At 44.4% G+C, this 20,039-nt stretch overlaps 1 protein-coding gene across 10 annotated transcripts in view; it reads right to left on the reverse strand.

Annotated features, from left to right (window-relative positions):
• The window catches only part of LOC135540135 (membrane-associated guanylate kinase, WW and PDZ domain-containing protein 1-like), a 175,182-nt gene that overhangs the window by 91,702 nt on the left and 63,441 nt on the right, over positions 1-20,039 (reverse strand). For 9 of the 10 annotated variants that reach the window (XM_064966546.1, XM_064966544.1, XM_064966542.1 and 6 more), the window contains exon 2: positions 3,435-3,551. In XM_064966546.1, the coding sequence (XP_064822618.1) occupies positions 3,435-3,551 (117 nt within the window). Of the gene's footprint in view, positions 1-2,608; positions 2,659-3,434; positions 3,552-20,039 lie in introns of those variants that run through there. The other variant, XM_064966548.1, reaches the window with a different exon arrangement.

Below are 20,039 nucleotides of genomic sequence, written 5' to 3' on the forward strand. Positions count from 1 at the left end.
GTAGACATGCACACACATATACACACCATCAGCATAGCCTAGACAAAGAAACGGTCTGTAGGTTTTCAACAACGCAGCTACACACCACATACCTGGTTGTTTTCCCTCAGCCCAACTGATGCTTGACTATGTCAGTCTGTGGCTACAGACACAGTGGATACACAGCACTGAGAGTTTCCCTGCTAACCCCCAGCTAATGCTTAGACACAGTGAACAGTATGACATGCTACAGACCGCACCATCCTCCAGCCTGAAGGAAACAACCATACAAGGGAAAGAACAGGGTAAAGATGAAACTAGAGAACACCAATAACACCTCCCTGCCTATATACCCATCTAATGGTTTACAATGTGAAGCTCCCTTTCTGTAATCTGCAATGCAGAGAGAATACTCTGCTCTGTGCTCCATTGTTCAGGTGACATCTAGAGCTGATGCTAGGAGAATCTGCAGATACACTCATTCACCACACATCTACTCTACCATCATCCAATAGCTTTCTGGCACAAACAGAAACATCAAATCAAATTTTATTGGTCACATACACATGTTAGCAGAGGTTATTGCAAGTGTAGTGAAATTATTGTATACATATGCACAGACAGACAAACACTTACACAAGCTGACACATTAAAGAGAGAGGACAGTCTTCTGCCTGTGAAAAGCACAAGACAAAGTCCTACTGCGCCACATACAAACCAGGCAGGATAGAATTAGGCAGAGAAAAAGGGCTATTAGTGGTCCCCGATCTGTGCCTGTGTGCTAGATGTAGCTGAGCCTGCTTGCATGTCTGCCGATCTCCATCGTCCCTCTTCGCTTCTGTCCAACCCCGACCTATACACAAGCCATCCACCATGCTCCAGCATGGCAATACATCACACATACAAAAAAGAATAGCAGCAACAGCAGACAAATCAAAGCCCACTTGCCTTGATGCAGAGCGAGGGAGAGAGGAAGAGAGAGGTAGAGCGGTAGCCCATAGACTGCAGCAAGGATCCTGTTGATCTCTCTCTATGCAGGACAGGCAGGCAGGCTGAGGCACAAACACAGAGAGGAGAGCTCTGCTGCTGCCAAGACCATCACAGCGACGAGAGGAAAACAGCGGCGGAGAAGAGGGAGCAGCAGCTACAGCAGCGAAAAGAAGATTGGGAATGTAGAGCAGGAATGCAGAGCGGGTGAGGTGACCGCAGGGAAATCGACCAACGCCGGAAGATTGGAGAGGGAAAAGAGGGTAGCAAAGGGAGACAGAAGAGAGAGGAAAAGGGAGAGCGAGGAGAGCGAGATAGTAGTGGACTGTGGTAGTTGGAGATGGACTGTAGTGAGGCTAGTGTGAGAAGTCAACAGTGTGACAGGAGGAAAGGCAGAAGAAGGAGCCGGAGGCATCACGCTGCTCGTCTATGCTGTAGCTGATATTCCCCATCCATCGTCTATAGAATCTGTAGAAGGGCAGGCAGGGAGAACCGGTTGGCCGGGTCAATACCTGTCTACTAGGCACTGAGGACAGGCGACAATAACGTCACAGACAAACTCTGATGATATGAATGATGAAAGAGTGGAGTCAAGCATAGTCTCAGAGATGTTTGTGTGTGTATAAGAGAAGGGGAGTTTGAACTGCATGGTTTGAGCACCAGAGAGGGGAGGCTTGAGGAGGATTTCCCCAGTCAGTAGTATAGCACACTCCTCCATCTGTCACCTCCAGTTGCTTTCTGTCCATTAATCACAGCCTCCTCACACACGCCCTAGCTGACCCAAAGACACATCTATACCACCACACACTGAACTCCAGTCACAAGGGCCTGGAAGGGCAAGGGGAGAAACCAAACCACGGCCAAAAACATAACCAGTCCTGGTGCCCTTTCACCTCCTCTCTCTCTCTCCACATCTATACTGAGTCTATTTGTAAGAAATGAATCCAATTAATACATGTATTGTTATTACTACATATCATATTGTACACCTTCGGTGGTATGTTTCCTTCATTGGTTAACCATAATACCATTTATCAGGATGTCAATGGGAGTCGGAGTCAGGAGAGAAGAGCTAGGCCTTTGGTAATTAAAACGTCCACTATGACCAGACTAGCACAATCCAGGCCGGTCTGGCTGACATATGGCACACTGGGTAATTCCAATAAAGTCCTGAGGAAAAAGCCCCTGGAATACAGACAGCAATTTGCATGAGAGGGTCATGAATAAACTAATTGAAAATCCAATGATGAGAATCATTAGGAAAAAGCCCTGTCTGGAGTAGGCTAGAGGCCAATCAGGCCTCTCAATGCACACATTAAAGGATGTATCTGGGGCTTTAGAAAACATGCTTGGATAACAAGGCATTGAAGGAGAGGAATAGAATTAACAGTGTTGAAATGCCATACTAATCAAGGCCTTGATAATGTAGTAGACACATTGAATTGTGGGTTGGGTGAGGGGACTAAACGAATCTAGCCAATAAATAAAATACTGAATGTTTGGTATAACAAATAAACAAGGAATGCCATCCCATACATAAATGCCAAATGGCAGTCGCTGACTACTACACATCTATATGCTAAAAATAATCCATTCTATTCCCCTATGTTATGTGTATGACTGCACAGTCTCCTGGTCTCACCAGTTGATTGCTCTTCCTTTTCTGTCCGTCTGTCTGTCATGGCTAGCACATTAACACCAGGGAATTCCATCTCCAACATCAGAAGGATGATAATCGAAGCTGCTGCACAGGGATTGGTCCACACAGCTGGATTTAGGATCCAAATGGAAATGGGGAGAACAGGCGAGGGCATCCATCTATCTCTCTGGCCACAGAGAGGAGAGGAGGGAATATCCACAGAAAACAGGTCCAAATCCTTGGACATCATGTAATATACTGTATACCCGGAGAAGAAATAGGAGTGAAGATGGGCGTGAGGTTCTGATCAAGATGTAGTTTGTTTAATCACTGTGAATATTGATTGAGCAAAAGCCCCCAGGAATATCAAACATGGAAAGCGTTGGACCTTGTCACTCTAATCAAATAGTACTGGGAAAGGTAAATATCTGTCTGATTAAATGGATAAAGAGGATTGAGAGCATGGGCTTCATGGTCATCTGGTTCCACTCATCAGTGGGAGGAGGAAGCCATCTCCTCCCATCTGTGTGTTATCCAGTGCTCACGACTCGCATAGTATTCTGAGTATCTGTATCTCTGAGGGGCAAGAAGCTCCCTTAGAACCTGACAACCCATTTGACCATTCAGATGACACAGAGACATACGGGAACATGAGACCACCTATGTCCAGCGTGAAGCTTCACTAAACAGCACAGAGTCCTTGCAAAGCTACAAACCAAACCAGCACAGTAAACATAAGACATTAAAACAATAACACAAAGATTTGGAGGAAGAAGATGACGATGAGGAGGAGTAGAAAACAGAACTTAAAATATTGTGTGCTACTCACAAGGCACAGCATGGCGGTAGAGGTTGTCTCGAATGGTCTGCTGCAGTTCGTGGTCCGGAGAGGACTTCTGGAAGCGCTGGCTCAGATAGTGCTTCAGGTCCTTATTTAGCTTGGTTCCTGTAGGCAGCCAGACAAACAGGAAGACATGTGTTAACTACATCACAACACAACATGGACGCCCCGACTGTATATAACAGCAAATCCAAACATGGCTGCCTTGCATTTCGTGTGCACACCACTCTCACAGTCCATTTCATTACATCCATAGAAAGCAGGGGAGAACGAATGCCCCTCTCATTGAAGCCACAGCGGGTCAAGGCCGACCGCGGTACTGCAGACATTGTTTGCAGAAAACAGGAACCCTGATTATAGTGAATGGAAAAACTGCAATCTTCGTGGTACACTTTTGTGGAGCAGCTCAAACTAAGCAAGTTATGTCTCCATGAAATGCCATCTTAACCTACTTCATTTTGCTTCAATGCGCTATTGAGCCTTTACATAGGAAAGAATGTGATCTATGGCTTTGTCTATTCATATATACAGTCATTGATAGAAACACACCAGTCGGACATGAATAGGCATAATATAACTGAGAGACTCAGTTCTCCCTCCCTCCCTCCTCTGCAAACCTTCCCTTGTCACTTGGAGGGGTACCTGGCTAGCTCTCTCTCTCCCAGACTGTAGACAGTCAGTCCTGTAGTGACAGTGCTGCCTGGTGGCTCAGCCCCCTCCCACAGCTATGCCATCTGTCTCTCAGACACACAGTGGGAAAGGCTAACTGGTAGCCGCTAACACAGTGCTAGTGGCAGAGAGAGGAGCCAAACGCTTTCCTGTTGACACATCACACTGACTGGGAGAGCCCACGGTACATCAATGCCAGTCAGCACATTCTCACATGCAGGGTCATTTTCACACAACATTTACAGAGCCAGACTACTCTCTAAAAAATACGTTTATTACACACATACAAACATACAGTATATGCTAGGATTGTATCACCATATACATGCCAGTAATTATGCAATGGACCCACGTTTTCTAGAGTGCATTAATGTACAGGGTGGTGCAATAATGACCATCCTACCAATCCTCGACTTCGGCGATGTCATTTCCAAAATAGCATCCAATACCCTACTCAATAAATTGGATGCAGTCTATCACAGTGCCATCCGTTTTGTCACCAAAACCCCATATATTACCCACCACTGCGACCTGTACACTCTCATTGGTTGGCCCTCGCTTCATACTCGTCGCCAAACCCACTGGCTCCAGGTCATCTACAAGACCCTGCTAGGTACAGTTCCCCCTTATCTCAGCTCGCTGGTCACCATAGCAGCACCCACCTGAGCACGCGCTCCAGCAGGTATATCTCTCTGGTCACCCCCAAAACCAATTCTTCCTTTGGCCGCCTCTACTTCCAGTTCTCTGCTGCCAATGACTGGAATGAACTACAAAAATCTCTGAAATTGGAAACACTTATCTCCCTCACTAGCTTTAAGCACCAGCTGTCAGAGCACCTCACATATTACTGCACCTGTACATAGCCCATCTAGAATTTAGCCCAAACAACTACCTCTCCCCCTACTGTATTTATTTATTTAGCTCCTTTGCACCCCATTATTTCTCTCTACTTTGCACATTCTTCCACTGCAAATCAACCATTCCAGTGTTTTACTTGCTATATTGTATTTACTTTGCTACCATGGCCTTTTTTTGCCTTTACCTCCCTTATCTCACCTCACTTGCTCACATTGTATATAGACTTATTTTTCGACTGTATGTTTGTTTTACTCCATGTATAACTCTGTGTTGTTGTATGTGTCGAACTGCTTTGCTTTATCTTGGCCAGGTCGCAATTGTAAATGAGAACTTGTTCTCAACTTGCCTACCTGGTTAAATAAAGGTGAAATAAAAAAATAAAAAAATAAAAAATAATGATCCATTGAGCTCAATGACAAAAAATGAACATAAATTATCATATTTCTGTGCTTCTGTAATCTGTATGATATAACACCCCTCTGTGTGATTGACAGATACATTCAAACCACAATCTCTGAGCCAGGTTTCAGCCAACTCGGGCAAACAGTCTGCTGGTGAATTAAAAGCACCATATTGTGTTGTCATGGAAACAGTGTGTGTGTGTGTGCACCACTGTGTAGGACTACTCTGCTGGTAAATAAAGCCAGAGGCCTCTAATAAGATGATTGAGGCAGCTAGCCTTGCTAGAGCAGGCATACTAGTACACAGTTCTATGTGTAGTGCAATGCTCTCAGTCATCCTGTCATGTGAGGCCCTTCCTCACTGGATCTCCACTCCCACTGTGCCAGACCAGACAGAGACCTGTCAACAGTGCCTCCTCCACAGTGGAAAGTTAATGGCCATCCCTCAAACTCATTCTGTTCCTTTCCATCCTTCCTTTCCATCCTCTGGCATTTGAGCCATCCACTGGAATTGCTTTGAGATTTGTCTCTGGATGAATGATAACATTCTCACCATTTGAAAACCTCCTCCAGGTAGGTAGGTAGGTAGGTAGGTGTGTGTGTGGTGTGTGTGTGGTGTGTGGGTGTGTGTCATAAGCCTTCTATAAGAGTACATTCTGGCTTTCCCCTCTCCCATCCAGGCATGTCATTGTGTCTTAGTATTTACTATTTTATTAGGATCCCCATTAGCAACTGCTAAATTAGCAGCTACTCTTCCTGGGGTTCAAACTTAATGTCTTTATCCCTAAACAGTTTGCCAGCCATTATTCAGACCAATGGAGAGTCACGCACACCCTGGACAGTCCCAGCAGCAGTCTGACCTCCATGGCAGACCCCCACCATGGAGGCAAATCACCACCATCAGCCCTCCAAGATCTAACCAACAGGAGACATACTGGGGCTAGGAAGGAGAGGAGCGGAGGCTCGAGGGGTAAAGGTGGACAAGGCAGAAGGGGAGTTACTGTGAAACAGTGGGCAGATTAAAGATAGAATATTGAGTAATCCAGTAGTGCTGCAGTATGACAAGACTTGTAACAGAGGGATAAAAATGGTGATCTGTCTGGTGAATCACTGCCTCCAGTAACCTCCAGTAGCCATTACATAACAACTCATTGAATTCTGCATCTCCTGTCCTCTCGTAGGAGGGGACCGACAGTCTAATTTGATGGAGAAGATCCTTTAGAGTAAATACATTCTTTAAAAAATCCAATCAAATGTACGTCATATGCGCAAAATACAACAGGTGTAGACATTACAGTAAACAGCTTGCTCACAAGCAGTTTCCCAACAATACAGAGATAAATAATACTTTTTTTTAAAGACGTTATAAATAAAACACAAGAAATAAGCTATATACAAGGAGTAGCAATACCACATCAATGTGCAGGGATAAGTGGTAGTTGAGGTAAATACAGTATGTACATGTAGGCATGGGTAAAGTGACTAAGCATCAGGATATATAACAAGACAGGACTGAATGCTTGTGATGACACAGGCGCTTTAGACTGAAGTCTGATTTGCTAATTGTTACCTACTGTACAAGAAAAGGAAATCACTTAAAATCATGCCAAAAGCCCACAGAAGGGTCCTCCATACATCTTACTGCAGCACTCAGTGCACTGTGGTGTGCAAACACTAAGTGCTGACTGGAGATGATATCAAACAGTAAAACAGACAAACAGATACCCACTCAATATACTGTGTGCACGGAACACACACACACACCTCAATGAGTCATTGACCACAGATAGCCCCATGTGAGAAGAGAGGTAGCAACATCTCGAGTTAATCATTTGAACTACTTGAACTGAAATCAGTTTTATCTAATTTCTACCAGCATGTCAACCTGTGCAAGTAAAGGCAAGAAAAAAATCTAGATCACCTTTATTCCACACATAAAGCTCTCCCTGGCAAATCTGACCATAACCATCTTCCTGATTCCTGCCTACAAGCAAAAAGTCAAACAGGAAGTACCAGTGATGCGCTCAATACGGAAGTGGTCTGATGAAGTGGATGCTAAGCTCCAGAACTGTTTAGCTACCACAGACTGGAATATGTTCCAGGATTCATCCGATGGCTTTGAGGAATGTACCACATCAGTCACCAGCATCATTAATAAGTGCATCGACGACATCGTCCCCACAGTGACCGTACGTAAGTACATATCCCAACCAGAATACATGGATTAAAGGCAACATCCGCAATGAGCTGAAGGCTAGAGCTTCCGCTATCAAGGAGCAAAATCCCGCTATGCCCTCCAATGAACCATCAAACAGGCATAGCATCAATACAGTACTAAGATTGAATCCTACTACACCGGTTCGGAGGCTCGTCGAATGTGGCAGGGCTTGCAAACTATCACAGATTACAAAGGGAAACACTATCACAGATTACAAAGGGAAACCCAGCTGTGAGCCATCCAGTGACGTGAGCCTACCAGATGAGCTAAATACCTTCTATGCTCGCTGCGAGGCTAGCAACACAATCATGCATGAAAGAACAAGGTGTTCCAGACAACTGTGTGATCACGCACTCCATAAACGATGTGAGTAAAACCTTTAAACAGGTTAACATTAAGATGGATTAGCAGGACACGTACATGCGCTGACCAGCTGGCAAGTGTCTTCCCTGACATTTTCAACCTCTCCCTGACCCAGTCTTTAATACCAACATGTTATAAGCAGACCATCATAGTGCCTGTGTCCAAGAACACCAAGGTAACCTGTCTAAATGACTACCGCCCCATAGCACTCACATCTGTAGCCATTAAATACTTTGCAAGGCATGGCTCACATCAACAACATCATAACAGACATCCTGGACCCACTCCAATTCACATACAGCCCCAACAGATCCACAGATGACGCAATCTCTATTGCACTCCACACTGCCCTTTCACACCTGGAACACCTACGTGAAAATGCTCAACATTTAACACCATAGCGCCCTCCAAGCTCATCACTAAGCTAAGGACCCTGGAATTAAACAACTCCCTCTGCAACTGGATCCTGGAATTCCAGTCGAGCCACCCCCAAGTGGTGAGGATAGGTAACAACACATCTGACACAATGACCATCATCACAGGGGTCCCTCATGGGTGTGTGCTTTGTCCCCTCCTCTTCTCCCTGTTCACCCATGACTGCGTAGCTGCGCACAACTCCAAAATCATCATTAAGTTTGCCGACAACGCCACTGTGGTAGGCCTGATCACCGACGACGATGAGACGGCCATCAGGGAGGAGATCAGAGACCTGGCAGTGTGGTGACAGGACAGCAACCCTATTCCACCTCAGGAAGCTAAAAAGGTTTGCATGTGACCTCAGATCCTCAAAAAGTTCTACAGCTTCACCATTGAGAGCATCTTGACTGGCTGCATCACCCCTTGGTATGACAACTGCTTGGCCCTCCACCGCAAGGCACTACAGAGGGTAATGCTAACGGTCCAATTCATCGCTGGGCCTGAGCTCCCTGCCATCCAGGACCTATATACCAGGTGGTGTCAGAGGAAAGCACCATTTAAAAAAAAAAACTCCAGCCACCCAAGTCATAGACAGTTCTCTCTGCTACGGCACGGCAAGCGTACCGGTGAACCAACCAACCAAATCTTTCAGAGTATGTATCTCAGCTGGGAGGAACAGTCCATTGGCATCACTCCATTATAGGAGGACAGAACAGTCTGTGCAGAAGCATGACAAAAAGGGATTGGACAGCTGCCATGGCCTGCTAGGTAAGACCAGGCCAACCTGCTGTTAGCCTCTGTCTGACACCAAGCTGCTGCTACTGTACTGAGGATTCCACAACAGGGTCACTCACTTTGCTACTAGCTAGCATGCCAGTTGGCCTAATGGACTAGCTAGAAAGCTCCCACGTTCCACACCTTAATACTACACACCCTAACAACCCTGATATGGTCCCAGATATGATATGGTCCTTGGAGCTGTATCTAGGAGATACTCATCATCAATAAACTGTATTCATTACAAAACACAGTTTCAGGTCAGCAGGCCACCCCTATCCTCTCCTTAACTCCATAAAGTCCCAGGCTGCCAGGCCCAACAAATCACACCAGAGAGAAATAATCCCATTAACTGGTACTGAATGGATAGGAGCTACAGTCTGACTGTCCCTAAACACACAGTTACTGACTGAGACAGTAAGAGCCATGTAATCACTGTTCCCCTCTACTTCTTTGTGACTGCTGCTATTCTGACAATGGCTAAACTGAATCACAAACCACATGATATGACCCATCTTAAATATCTGACTAGGCTTTTCGTAAAGCACATACTGTAGGTCTGATGGTTTCCATCTGGCCTGCAGAGAGCTAGGGGTAGAGGTGGGGGAAATGGTGAGAGGCAACCATTGGTTCCCTCAAATCCCACCTCAAACAGATAATTAGTGAATACATTTCCTCCAAAAAGAGCCCACCTGGCAGAGATTTCAGTAAGCCCCCCGTCAGCAGGCAGACTTTTAGTATGGACACACAACTACACTATCCATTAGGGAGGGAGTGAGACAGAGAAACAGTCCTTTTCTACAAAGCTAATACCATTGGTGAGTGGCAACACTATAAAGGCTGGCCAGGACACATGCAGTAGAGATCAGCCTGCCAACTCTCCACACAGTGACTGCACCCGGAGTAAAGCTCTTCAGCCAGGCACAAAAAGACATGGCACCGCCATAGCCAAGGCAGTGGACTTCATCTGTTATTCACACATTGCAAAAATAATACCCCCAAACACTCACTCACTCAGCTGACTTTACTAGTTGAGCTGCAATGTGAAAAATTAAAGAACGGACAGATTAGTAAATTGCTGCAGTAATAAGTTTTGTTACACTTCTTCCTAGAAACAAAGAGCTTGATTATATATGTTTACATTTTTTATTTAACCTTTAATTAACTAGGCAAGTCAGTTAAGAACAAATTCTTATTTACAATGACGGCCTACCAAGGCCTCCTGAGGAGACGTGGGCTGGGATAAAAACAAAAGTTATACATTGGACAAAACACACATCACGACAAGAGAGACAACAAAACACGACATCAAGAGAGACCTATAAGACAACAACATAGCATGGCAGCAACACGTGACAACAGAGTCTGGTAGCAACACAACATGACAACAACATGGCAGCAGCACAACATGGTAGTGGCACAAAACATGGTACATTATTGGACACAACAACAGCACAAAGAGCAAGAGGGTAGAGACAATACATTGCATGAAGTTGCCACAACTGTCAGTAAGAGATTCAATGTTTGAGTCTTTGAATGAAGAGATGGAGATAAAACTGTCCAGTTTGAATGTTTTTTTGCAGCTCGGTCCAGTCGCAAGCGGCAGCAAACTGAAAAGAGGAGTGACACAGGTATATGTGTGCTTTGGGGACCTTTAACTGAATGTGACTGGCAGAACGGATGTTGTATGTGGAGCATGAGGGCTGCAGTAGGTATCTCAGATTGTGGGGAGTGAGGCCTAAGAGGGTTTTATAAATAAGCATCAACCAGTGTTTCTTGCGACGGGTATACAGACATGACCAGTTTATAGAGTGCAGTAGTGATGTGTCCTATAATGAGCATTGGTGGCAAATCTGATTGCCAAATGGTACAGAACATCATGCCGCTCGAGAGCACCCTTACCTGCCGATCTATAAATTACGTCTCCGTAATCTAGCATGGGTAGGATGGTCTTCTGAATCAGTTTCCCCTATTACGATAGGGGAAACCAAGTCTAGATTTAACCTTAGCCTGCAGCTTTGATATGTGCTGAGAGAAGGACAGTGTACTGACTAACCATACTCCCAAGTACTTTTATGAGGTGACTACCTCAAGCTCAAAACCCTCAGAAGTAGTAATCACACCGGTGGGGAGAGGGGCAACCTTCTTACCAAACCACATGCCTTTTGTTTTGGAGGTGTTCAGAACAAGGTTAAGAGCAGAGAAAGCTTGTTGGACACTAAGAAAGCTTTGTTGTTGAGCGTTTAACACAACATCTGGAAAGGGGCCAGCTGAGTATAAACTGTATCATCTGCATATAAATGGATGAGAGAGATTCCGCTATGTTGTTGATGTAAATTGAGAAGACCGTGGGGCCTAGGATCGAGCCTTGGGGTACTCCATTGGGGACAGGCAGTGGCTGAGACAGCAGATGTTCTGCCTTTATACACTGCACTCTGAGGTAGTTAGCAAACCGGGCCAAAGATCCCTCAGACACCAATACTCCATAGACAGCCCACAATAATCGAATGGTCTACTGCATCAAAAGCTTTGACCAAGTCAATAAAAATAGCAGGACAACATTGCTTAGAATCAAGGGCAATGGTGACATCATTGAGGACCTTTAAGGTTTCAGTGACACATCAATAACCTGAGCGGAAACCAGATTGCACACCAGAGAGAATACTATAGACATCAAGAAAGCCAGTCAGTTTATTATTGACAAGTTTTAACAACACTTTTGATAAACAGGGCAAAATAGAAATTGGCCTATAACAGTTAGGATCAGCTTGATCTCCCCCTTTAGATAAAGGACGCACCCTTTGGCTACCTTCCAAGCAATGGGAACCTCCGCAGAGAAGAGAGACCGGTTTAAAAGGTCAAAGATAGGCTTAGCGATGAGAGTGGCTGCAACCTTAAAGAAGGCTCCATTAGCACCTCTGACTCAGTGACCGCTTGCAGGGAGAAACTTTGTAACGGGGCAGGGGAAAAAGAGGGAGGACCATCGGGGATAGTTGCATTAAAAGGGGTGGGAGATGAGGAAATGTTGGATGGGCAAGGAGGCATGGCTGAGTCAAATAGGAATCCTGACTTAATGAAGTGGTGATTAAAAAAGCTAAGCCATATGCTTCTTATCAGTAACAACCACATTAACTTTAAGGGACAAGGGCAGCTGTGAGGAGGATGGTTTATTCTCCAGGTCTGTTTTCCAGAACTTCTTGGGGTTAGACCCACAGAGAGAAAACTGCTCCTTAAAGTAATTAACTTTGGCCTTCCGGATAGCCTGAGTGCACTTATTTCTCATTTGCCTGAACGAGAGCCAGTCAGTCTGAGTATGCGTATGCCGAGCCGTTCACCAAATGGAATTTCTGAGGTGGAGTAACTCTGCCAGCTTACGGTCTAACCAGGGGCTGAACCTGTTTTTCATTCTCATTTTCTTAAAATGGGGGTGTTTGTTAACAATACCACTGAAAATATCACAAAGAAGGACCAAGCGTCTTCAACAGAGGGGATCAAGCTGATTCTATACCAATTTACAGAAGCCAGGTCATGAAGGAAGGCTTGCTAATTAAAAATGTTTAACAACCGTCTATGACAAATCAGGACAGATCGTTTCACTGAGCAGCCATTACGAACACAGGCTGTAAAACCGTGATCACTAAGGTCAATACAGAAAACAGAAAACTGATATCAGGATTATTTGTGAGGATAACATCAAAAGAGAGTAGCCTTTTCTTGGTGTTTGGAGTCATACCTTGTGGGATTGGCAATAATCTGAGAAAGACTGAGGGATTCCCAATGCTTTATGACTTGTTCAGGTGGTTTAAGCTTGTCCCAGTTTAAAGTCACCTAGCAGGACAAATTCAGACTTAGTGTAATGGGCCAGGAGAGAGTATAGGGCATTTATGGTACAGGCAGGTGCTGATGCAACAGTCAACACAGAGCTATTTGAAGGTTTAATGCTTAAAACCAGCTAATCAAATTGTGAACCCACACTTTCAGTTGATCAATTTTAGGTAATACACTTCTAGAGTGCAGAAAACCCAGGCTTTTACGAGAGCAGACATCCAGTAAACTCTGTCATTAACTCATTGAGTTACTGACAAAGCCGAGAGACAGAACATTCCTCTGTCTTGTCTGGCTGAGCTGCCATGTACTGTTGTTAAAAGCAAAAATGGCTAACTATATCATGAAGAGTTCAGCATGTTGATCTCAGAATGTGTTCTGCTAAGGGTGTCCTCTGGACAGCCTATTAAAGCAGGGTTATTCATTAATAAATAGGAGCAGCAGTGGGATGGAGCTATCGGATATCATTTACCGCCATTGATTGTTACGGTTAGGATAAAGGGCAGGATAATCTGATCCTAGATATGTGCTTAGGGGGCGAGCATGTTAAATACTGTCCAGCCCAGCCTTCATTACCAGCTGCTGAAATCCCCCGTCGGCGTGAGTCTCTGCTGGGACCCCAAAGTATTTACTGCTATCTAATGAGAGAGAGGAGTTCTCATTACGCTAAAAGCATGGCCATCAGGGCTCCCAGTCAATAAACACTCTCCTGCTACTAACTAACCTCATAACTGCCTGTCAGTCACCACTCTGTCTGACAGAAAGAATATATGGTCTCAACTCTGACTGGCAAAACATGCATCAGACTTATTGAATTATTAACATAGTGATAAACACATTGTAAATAAGCGTAGTACTTGTTCTTTTCTTTCTCCCCCTTCCTCTCTGCCTGTCTCAGTCTCCCTCGCCGCCTCACTCCCTCCCCCCCTCCAGGCTCAACACTGCCCTCTGCATTCCTCTACATTAGGCTTCACTTGCGTTACTGCCGGGCCCAGTCGCCATGGCAACACCAGTGGTATTAGCATGGATACTGCAGTGGTGACAGACAGTGAGCCGGGTCTGCTGCCTCCAACTGGACCCCTGGTGAACTACACAAACACTACAGGCCACATCAGGGCTGCTGCAGCATTCCTGACACAAACAGTTCATCTAATGAGTTTATGATACACTTCTCAGTTGCACACTGCTACCACCACTGAAAATCAATAATTGTATAGCTGACCTAAAGCAACACACGAATGGACAATAACATCCAGCGTGTACAAAACATCCTAATATTGAGTTCATATACCTCCCCTTCATATACACTGATTGAAGTGGATTTAACAAGTGATATCAATAATGGATTATAGTTTTCACCTAGATTCACCTGGTCAGTCTCATGGAAATAGCAGGTGTTCCTAATGTGTTTTGTACACTCAGTGTAATATCATTGTCCATTCCACTAAATGTGTGTTCACAACCACACACCTCCTTCCACCAAGGGTATATTAACCCACTACAGTCGATTGACGCACTTGTGTGGCAGAGCTAGAGTGATGTTAGTCAAGAGACAAGAGAGACATCCCGAAAAGTAGTCTGTGTTTTTAAAATGTTTCTCAATGTTTCTATGGGCTATAGTAGTAAAGGCCAAAATCAATATTTTATCAAATAATTTTTCCATGTTTTTTTTAATACGTAAAGGGGTCCTAAAATTCAAAATCAAATAGCCCTATACTCATGCATTATATAAGGATCTAATGGATTCAGCTACGGAAACAATGTATTTTTATATACTACTTTATATTTTATCTGCAAATTGTTTTGTTCAACCAGGAAATCCCATTGAGATAAGCCATCTCTTTTTTCCAGAGAGACCTAAAGACCTGCCACTGAGGTATTCAAGGCAAAATATATAGCAAACAGAATAGCAGTCCTCCCAGAAGCCAGAAGTCATGGTATACACTGAAAAAACACAACAAATGACTGTTGATATACACAGCTGTATTATTGATAGGATTAGTTTACTCTGTTGGGGGAAACGTAGTTATAGAATTTCACCTCAAATCCAAGACCTGGGATGGAGGTGGAGAGAGAGAACGTTTCCATCGTTTCTAGTTTAGATGACTTATTGTTTAACTGACGTTATTGGCACACAACACAAGCCTTGGGTCGGCAGATGAGGAATGTTAAACATGACAGACCAGGCCATTGAAGAAGGAACCAACTGAATGAAAAACTAACACAAGCAGTCAGAAAATGGAAGTGTGTGACTGTGCATGGCTGTGGGTCCAGATTGCTTTATCGATCTCAGTCCTCCACACAGAAATATGCTTTCCAGGACTAATTTCAGCTATACGCCAAAGCTGCTCCCACAGATGTATCAATTTCCTGCTCTGATCCATGACTGGAGAGCAGCACTTGCTGAAGTATGCTTCTCAGATTCATTTGCTTTGTATGTCTATGAATGTATCTGTGCTTTGTGTGTGTGTGGAAGAGAGATAAATTAATCTGCATGATACTAAATCATTTAGTAAAGTATTTATATTGAAAAACTATTTCACCCCCCCACAACATTGCATACATTAATAGTACTAGAGCACTCAGCTCTGTGGCCAGCCTGGTAATCAACAGTAGAGAGCTGTAGCAGTCATTCCATGCCAGCATGGCCTGAAAATATTTGGGGTATCTCAGATTGTTCTGACAATTCTCGCTCAGAAACTTCATTGGGAGTAAGGATGTTTGATATGCTTTAAACAAAACAAAATCATCATGATGATAATGGCCATTTTAGACATATACTGTACATTCCTCATGTCAGACCCTATGATCTGTGAACCATACAGGATACAGACTACATCTTGGTGTAATTATAGTCTTTATAGTATGATCTAAAATATAGAGTATGTCTAGATTTCTGAAATCATTTGTTAAACTCTTGAAATCAGAGTTTAACTTGTCATTCAATACAAACACGTATACTTTTCTTTAGTGGGACAGAAAGGATGAATGGAAGGAATTAATTGGCTGGAACTGTACTGTGTTAACAAGGGGGATGTGAGAGACCAATGTCTTAGGTACATTATAGATTGATCGGTGGGTGGGGGTTTCTGGAGGTAATCAACTCTCCATCATTGAGCCCTCCTTACTGATAGGTCCTATTATGACCTAGTGGAGGCATTCTGCTACTCTGACTGGCTCACATATTTAAACCTTGCTACAGGAACCACAGCCAAGTCACAGACTCTCAGCACTTTACACTGAGACCGAGATGGAGGGAAAGAGAGGGGGCAGAGAGAGAGACAGTGAGAAGGGATAAAGAGAGAGAGAGAGAGAGAGAGAGAGAGAGAGAGAGAGAGAGAGAGAGAGAGAGAGAGAGAGAGTGGGGAGATAGAGGGGGAGAGACAGAGATAAGATAGAAACAGAGAGAGAGGGGGGAGAAAGAGAGGGATAGAGAGAGATCGAGAGATGGAGAAGAAAGAGAGGGATAGAGAGAGATCGAGAGACGGAGAAGAGAGAGAGGAAGAGAGAGAGGGGAAGAATAAAGAGAAACAAGGACACAGGGGATGGGGGATGGGGAAGAGGAGGACAACTTCAAAGAGAGGTAGAGTGAGTAGAAACAACAAAAACAGAGAACATTAGAGTAGGAAAGAGAGAGTGAGACCATTGTGCATGCTCAGCATGTATAGCCATGGCCTGTCTGAGGTGAGAAATTAAGACATTGAGGATGGTCAGAAAATTCTCTCAGTTCATGGGCACACACACACACACACACACACACACACACACACACACACACATGCACCCACCCACCCCACTTGAATGTCTATAGGATTCTTTGAGATAGTTATTTTTGATACTGTATCACACTAACTTACTCACACGTTACTGAGTGTGAATAATTCAGACAAACAAGTGTATAGTCTTGTTTCTGCTTTTTGACTAATCAAGCTGATTTGCTCCATCAACCAAATCAGTGATACTTTCTTCAAAAGGTAGCTACTAAGTACACCCAAATCTCATTGGTTAATGGCTACTTATCAGTAACCAACCACAGTGCAGAGAATTGTCCTTCAGGCTTGATGGCTGATATGACTAGTGCAAACACCCACTGTGTCAGGGTGACAGGTGTGGTGTGATACCTTGATTTCTCCTGTTTAACATCTCCCTGGATTAAATTACCTACGACGTATTGTCTCCTGGAACTTCCCTCCCTCCCTCTCAACCTTTTCCACTCCTGAAATCCCTCCCTCCCACTCTCTCTCTGTTCCATCTCTCTCTATGGGGTAAATGGGTGACTACTGAGGTTGAATTAGAGGCTGTAATGATATTGGTGCCTAAAATGGTCTAATATTTCCCTCTGTGGTCCATACAAAGGGGAGACACATGGACAGACAGACAGATAAACAAAGACAGAGACAGACAGTCCTTTTTTACACAGCTAGTACCAGTGGCGAGTGGAAAAAAGTATCCCTCTACTTCTGTTCTGAATTGAGCTTCATCATACAGACTTCTCATTGGCCAGTAGAGATTACTTATTTGACTAATCAAATTACAGTCTCGCAAGTCTTGTGCATAGTCATTGGAGATGAGTTACTTGTACCAGTTTTTAGCAATGCCACCAGGGGGCAGATGTCACTCAATGTCACCTGTAAAGTCTGATAAAGACATCAAAGCTCTGCAGTAATCAGTTGGCTGCTAGTTTAGTTAATGATGATTATCAGCAGAGAGGTTATGTTGGTCGCATCAGAAACATAGATCAAATAGCGAGGTCAGCTTTCAACATGACCTAATGCACAACACAGAAGACAACGATTGAATGACCAGTCCTGAGACCGCTACGTTACGGGCTTGATCTCAAGGTTTAGCAAAACAGGACATTGGTTCGTGTTGATAATATCAAGGACCTTCTACAATAATTTCACAATCATCCTTCCCCTCTTCCCATTTGAACCTTACCCAAGCTTTATACTAGTCCTACCTCTCTTTCCCTGCTATGCTTTCTAACCCTCCACTTCGCCTCCTTATGCAATACTTTACTAACCCCAAATCCCTCCTCTTTCCATTTCCTCAAGCATACCCCTCACATCAACCATCCCTCCAACCATACCTCTCTTCCATGGTAATTTCCATCCCTTCCCTGCCCTCTCTCTCTGACCCTTGGAGCAGGCACAACTGACCCACTTTCCTGCCCCTACGAAGCTGCTGCTGAGTCAGACGGCCAGAATGCATGCACACACATCTGCTGTACAGTCTAATTTTAGTTACACACACAGCATACACACACCACAGTACACACACACACACACTTTCCAAGCTGTAAAGCATCATAGGCTAAGGGAATTGTGGCACGATGAGAAGACACATGGAATGACCGAGGGAGAGATCCTGTACCACACCTATAGTGTAAAACACATCCTCCCCATCAACCCAAAGCTACTGCAGTCATTTGGCCTGCTCCCGTGGAGATGGAACAATGATCCTTATCAGAACAGTACTGCAGATGCTCCATCAAGAAGTCCTCCATCACCACACAGACTGCTGGGGCCACATTGCAGCTCAGCCCTGCTATTCATCAGACTCATCAATATGGCGCTGAAAGCGTAAAGTTGACACATTGACGACACTAACTGGGAATGTATGCATGTGTGTGTGCGTGTGTCCCTGGTATGTTACCCTCTCTCTCCCAGAGCAGTGTTTTCCCCTGCCAACTGGGTCCTGGGGGACAGATTTACAGACAGTGACAAGACGGAGAGGACAGTTAGGAATGGAATAGTGGAGTTATAGCCAGAAGCCTTGTTTTAGAGCTGCTTTACTGAGCTTTACTGCTCTGACGCTATGACTCGGCATGCACCCACACACACAGTTGAATGTGGAGCTGTCAGACCCAGGTCTGTGTGACATGGCTGTGGGTAGGGGAACAGTCAGAATTAGTTAGTTACAAGCTGATTCTGGGTCAGTGCCAGAGATCAGCCGTGCGGCATGGCCAACAACTGGCTCCACTCTCACACAGCCTGCTGTAGGACTGATGTCAGACCAGCAGGGGAAGTCTAAGACATCACAGCAATTGAAGGTGTATTGTGTGTTTTAAAACTTAACACCTGTGAGCCTCCACAAGGCAGTTTATAACATGGCAAGACTCCTTTCCTCATCTCCATCATACAGCCATGTTTTCCCACCGTGACAAAATGCTTTCTCTCTACTCCTCCATACCAGAGATCAAGACAGTAACCATCAAGTGATGAACAAGTAGATGGTTCTCTACCAGAAAATGCATATCTGGACAAACAAAAATGGGATTAATAATTTAAAGGCCCAGTGCAGTCAAAATTCATGTTGTCTTGTGTTTTGTATCATATTGTACAACAGCTGATGAAACTGTAAAAGTGTGAACAAAACTGTATCAGTGTTATTTCCTGATAGTTGCTGGTTGAAAATACCAGCCTGTTTGCTCGGGCTGGAGTTTCGGCTTGCCTGGTGACATCATCAGGAGGTTAATCAGTTAATAGACCAATGAAGAGAGTTTCAGACCTCTCTGCCAATAACTCCTGAGTGGCGCAGCGGTTCTCCCGTGGCACATCTCAGTGCTAGAGGCATCACTACAGACCCTGGTTCGATTCCAGTATGTATCACAACCGGCCGTGATTGGGAGTCCCACAGGGCGGCGCACAATTGGCCCAGCGTCATCCGGTTTAGTCTTTGGCCGGGGTAGGCCGTCGTTGTAATTAAGAATCTGTTCTTAACTGACATGCCTAGTTAAATAAAGGTCAATTGAAAACAGCTAATTTTCGGTTTTCTTCCTCACTCAGACCACTCCCAGACAGTCCTAGCAACAATTTTGTTTGAGTTATAGTTTGTAAATTTGAAAGGAAAACTATTACAGTAAGGTTGTTACAATTGTTACGCAGAAATGATTTGATTTTGATATAAAAACAGCCGCATTGGGCCTTTAAAGTAGGTGTCCTATTTTCTCCATCACGTGACTTATGATCTTCAGATTGCAAAGAGTATCACACACATACACACAAGCCAGGCCGAGAGCTTCCAATTTGTCTGTGTGTGTGTGTGTCAGTGGAAGGGAGCACA

This window comes from Oncorhynchus masou, chromosome 5 (genome assembly GCF_036934945.1).
Source record: "Oncorhynchus masou masou isolate Uvic2021 chromosome 5, UVic_Omas_1.1, whole genome shotgun sequence".
In the NCBI taxonomy this organism is placed as follows: domain Eukaryota; kingdom Metazoa; phylum Chordata; class Actinopteri; order Salmoniformes; family Salmonidae; genus Oncorhynchus; species Oncorhynchus masou.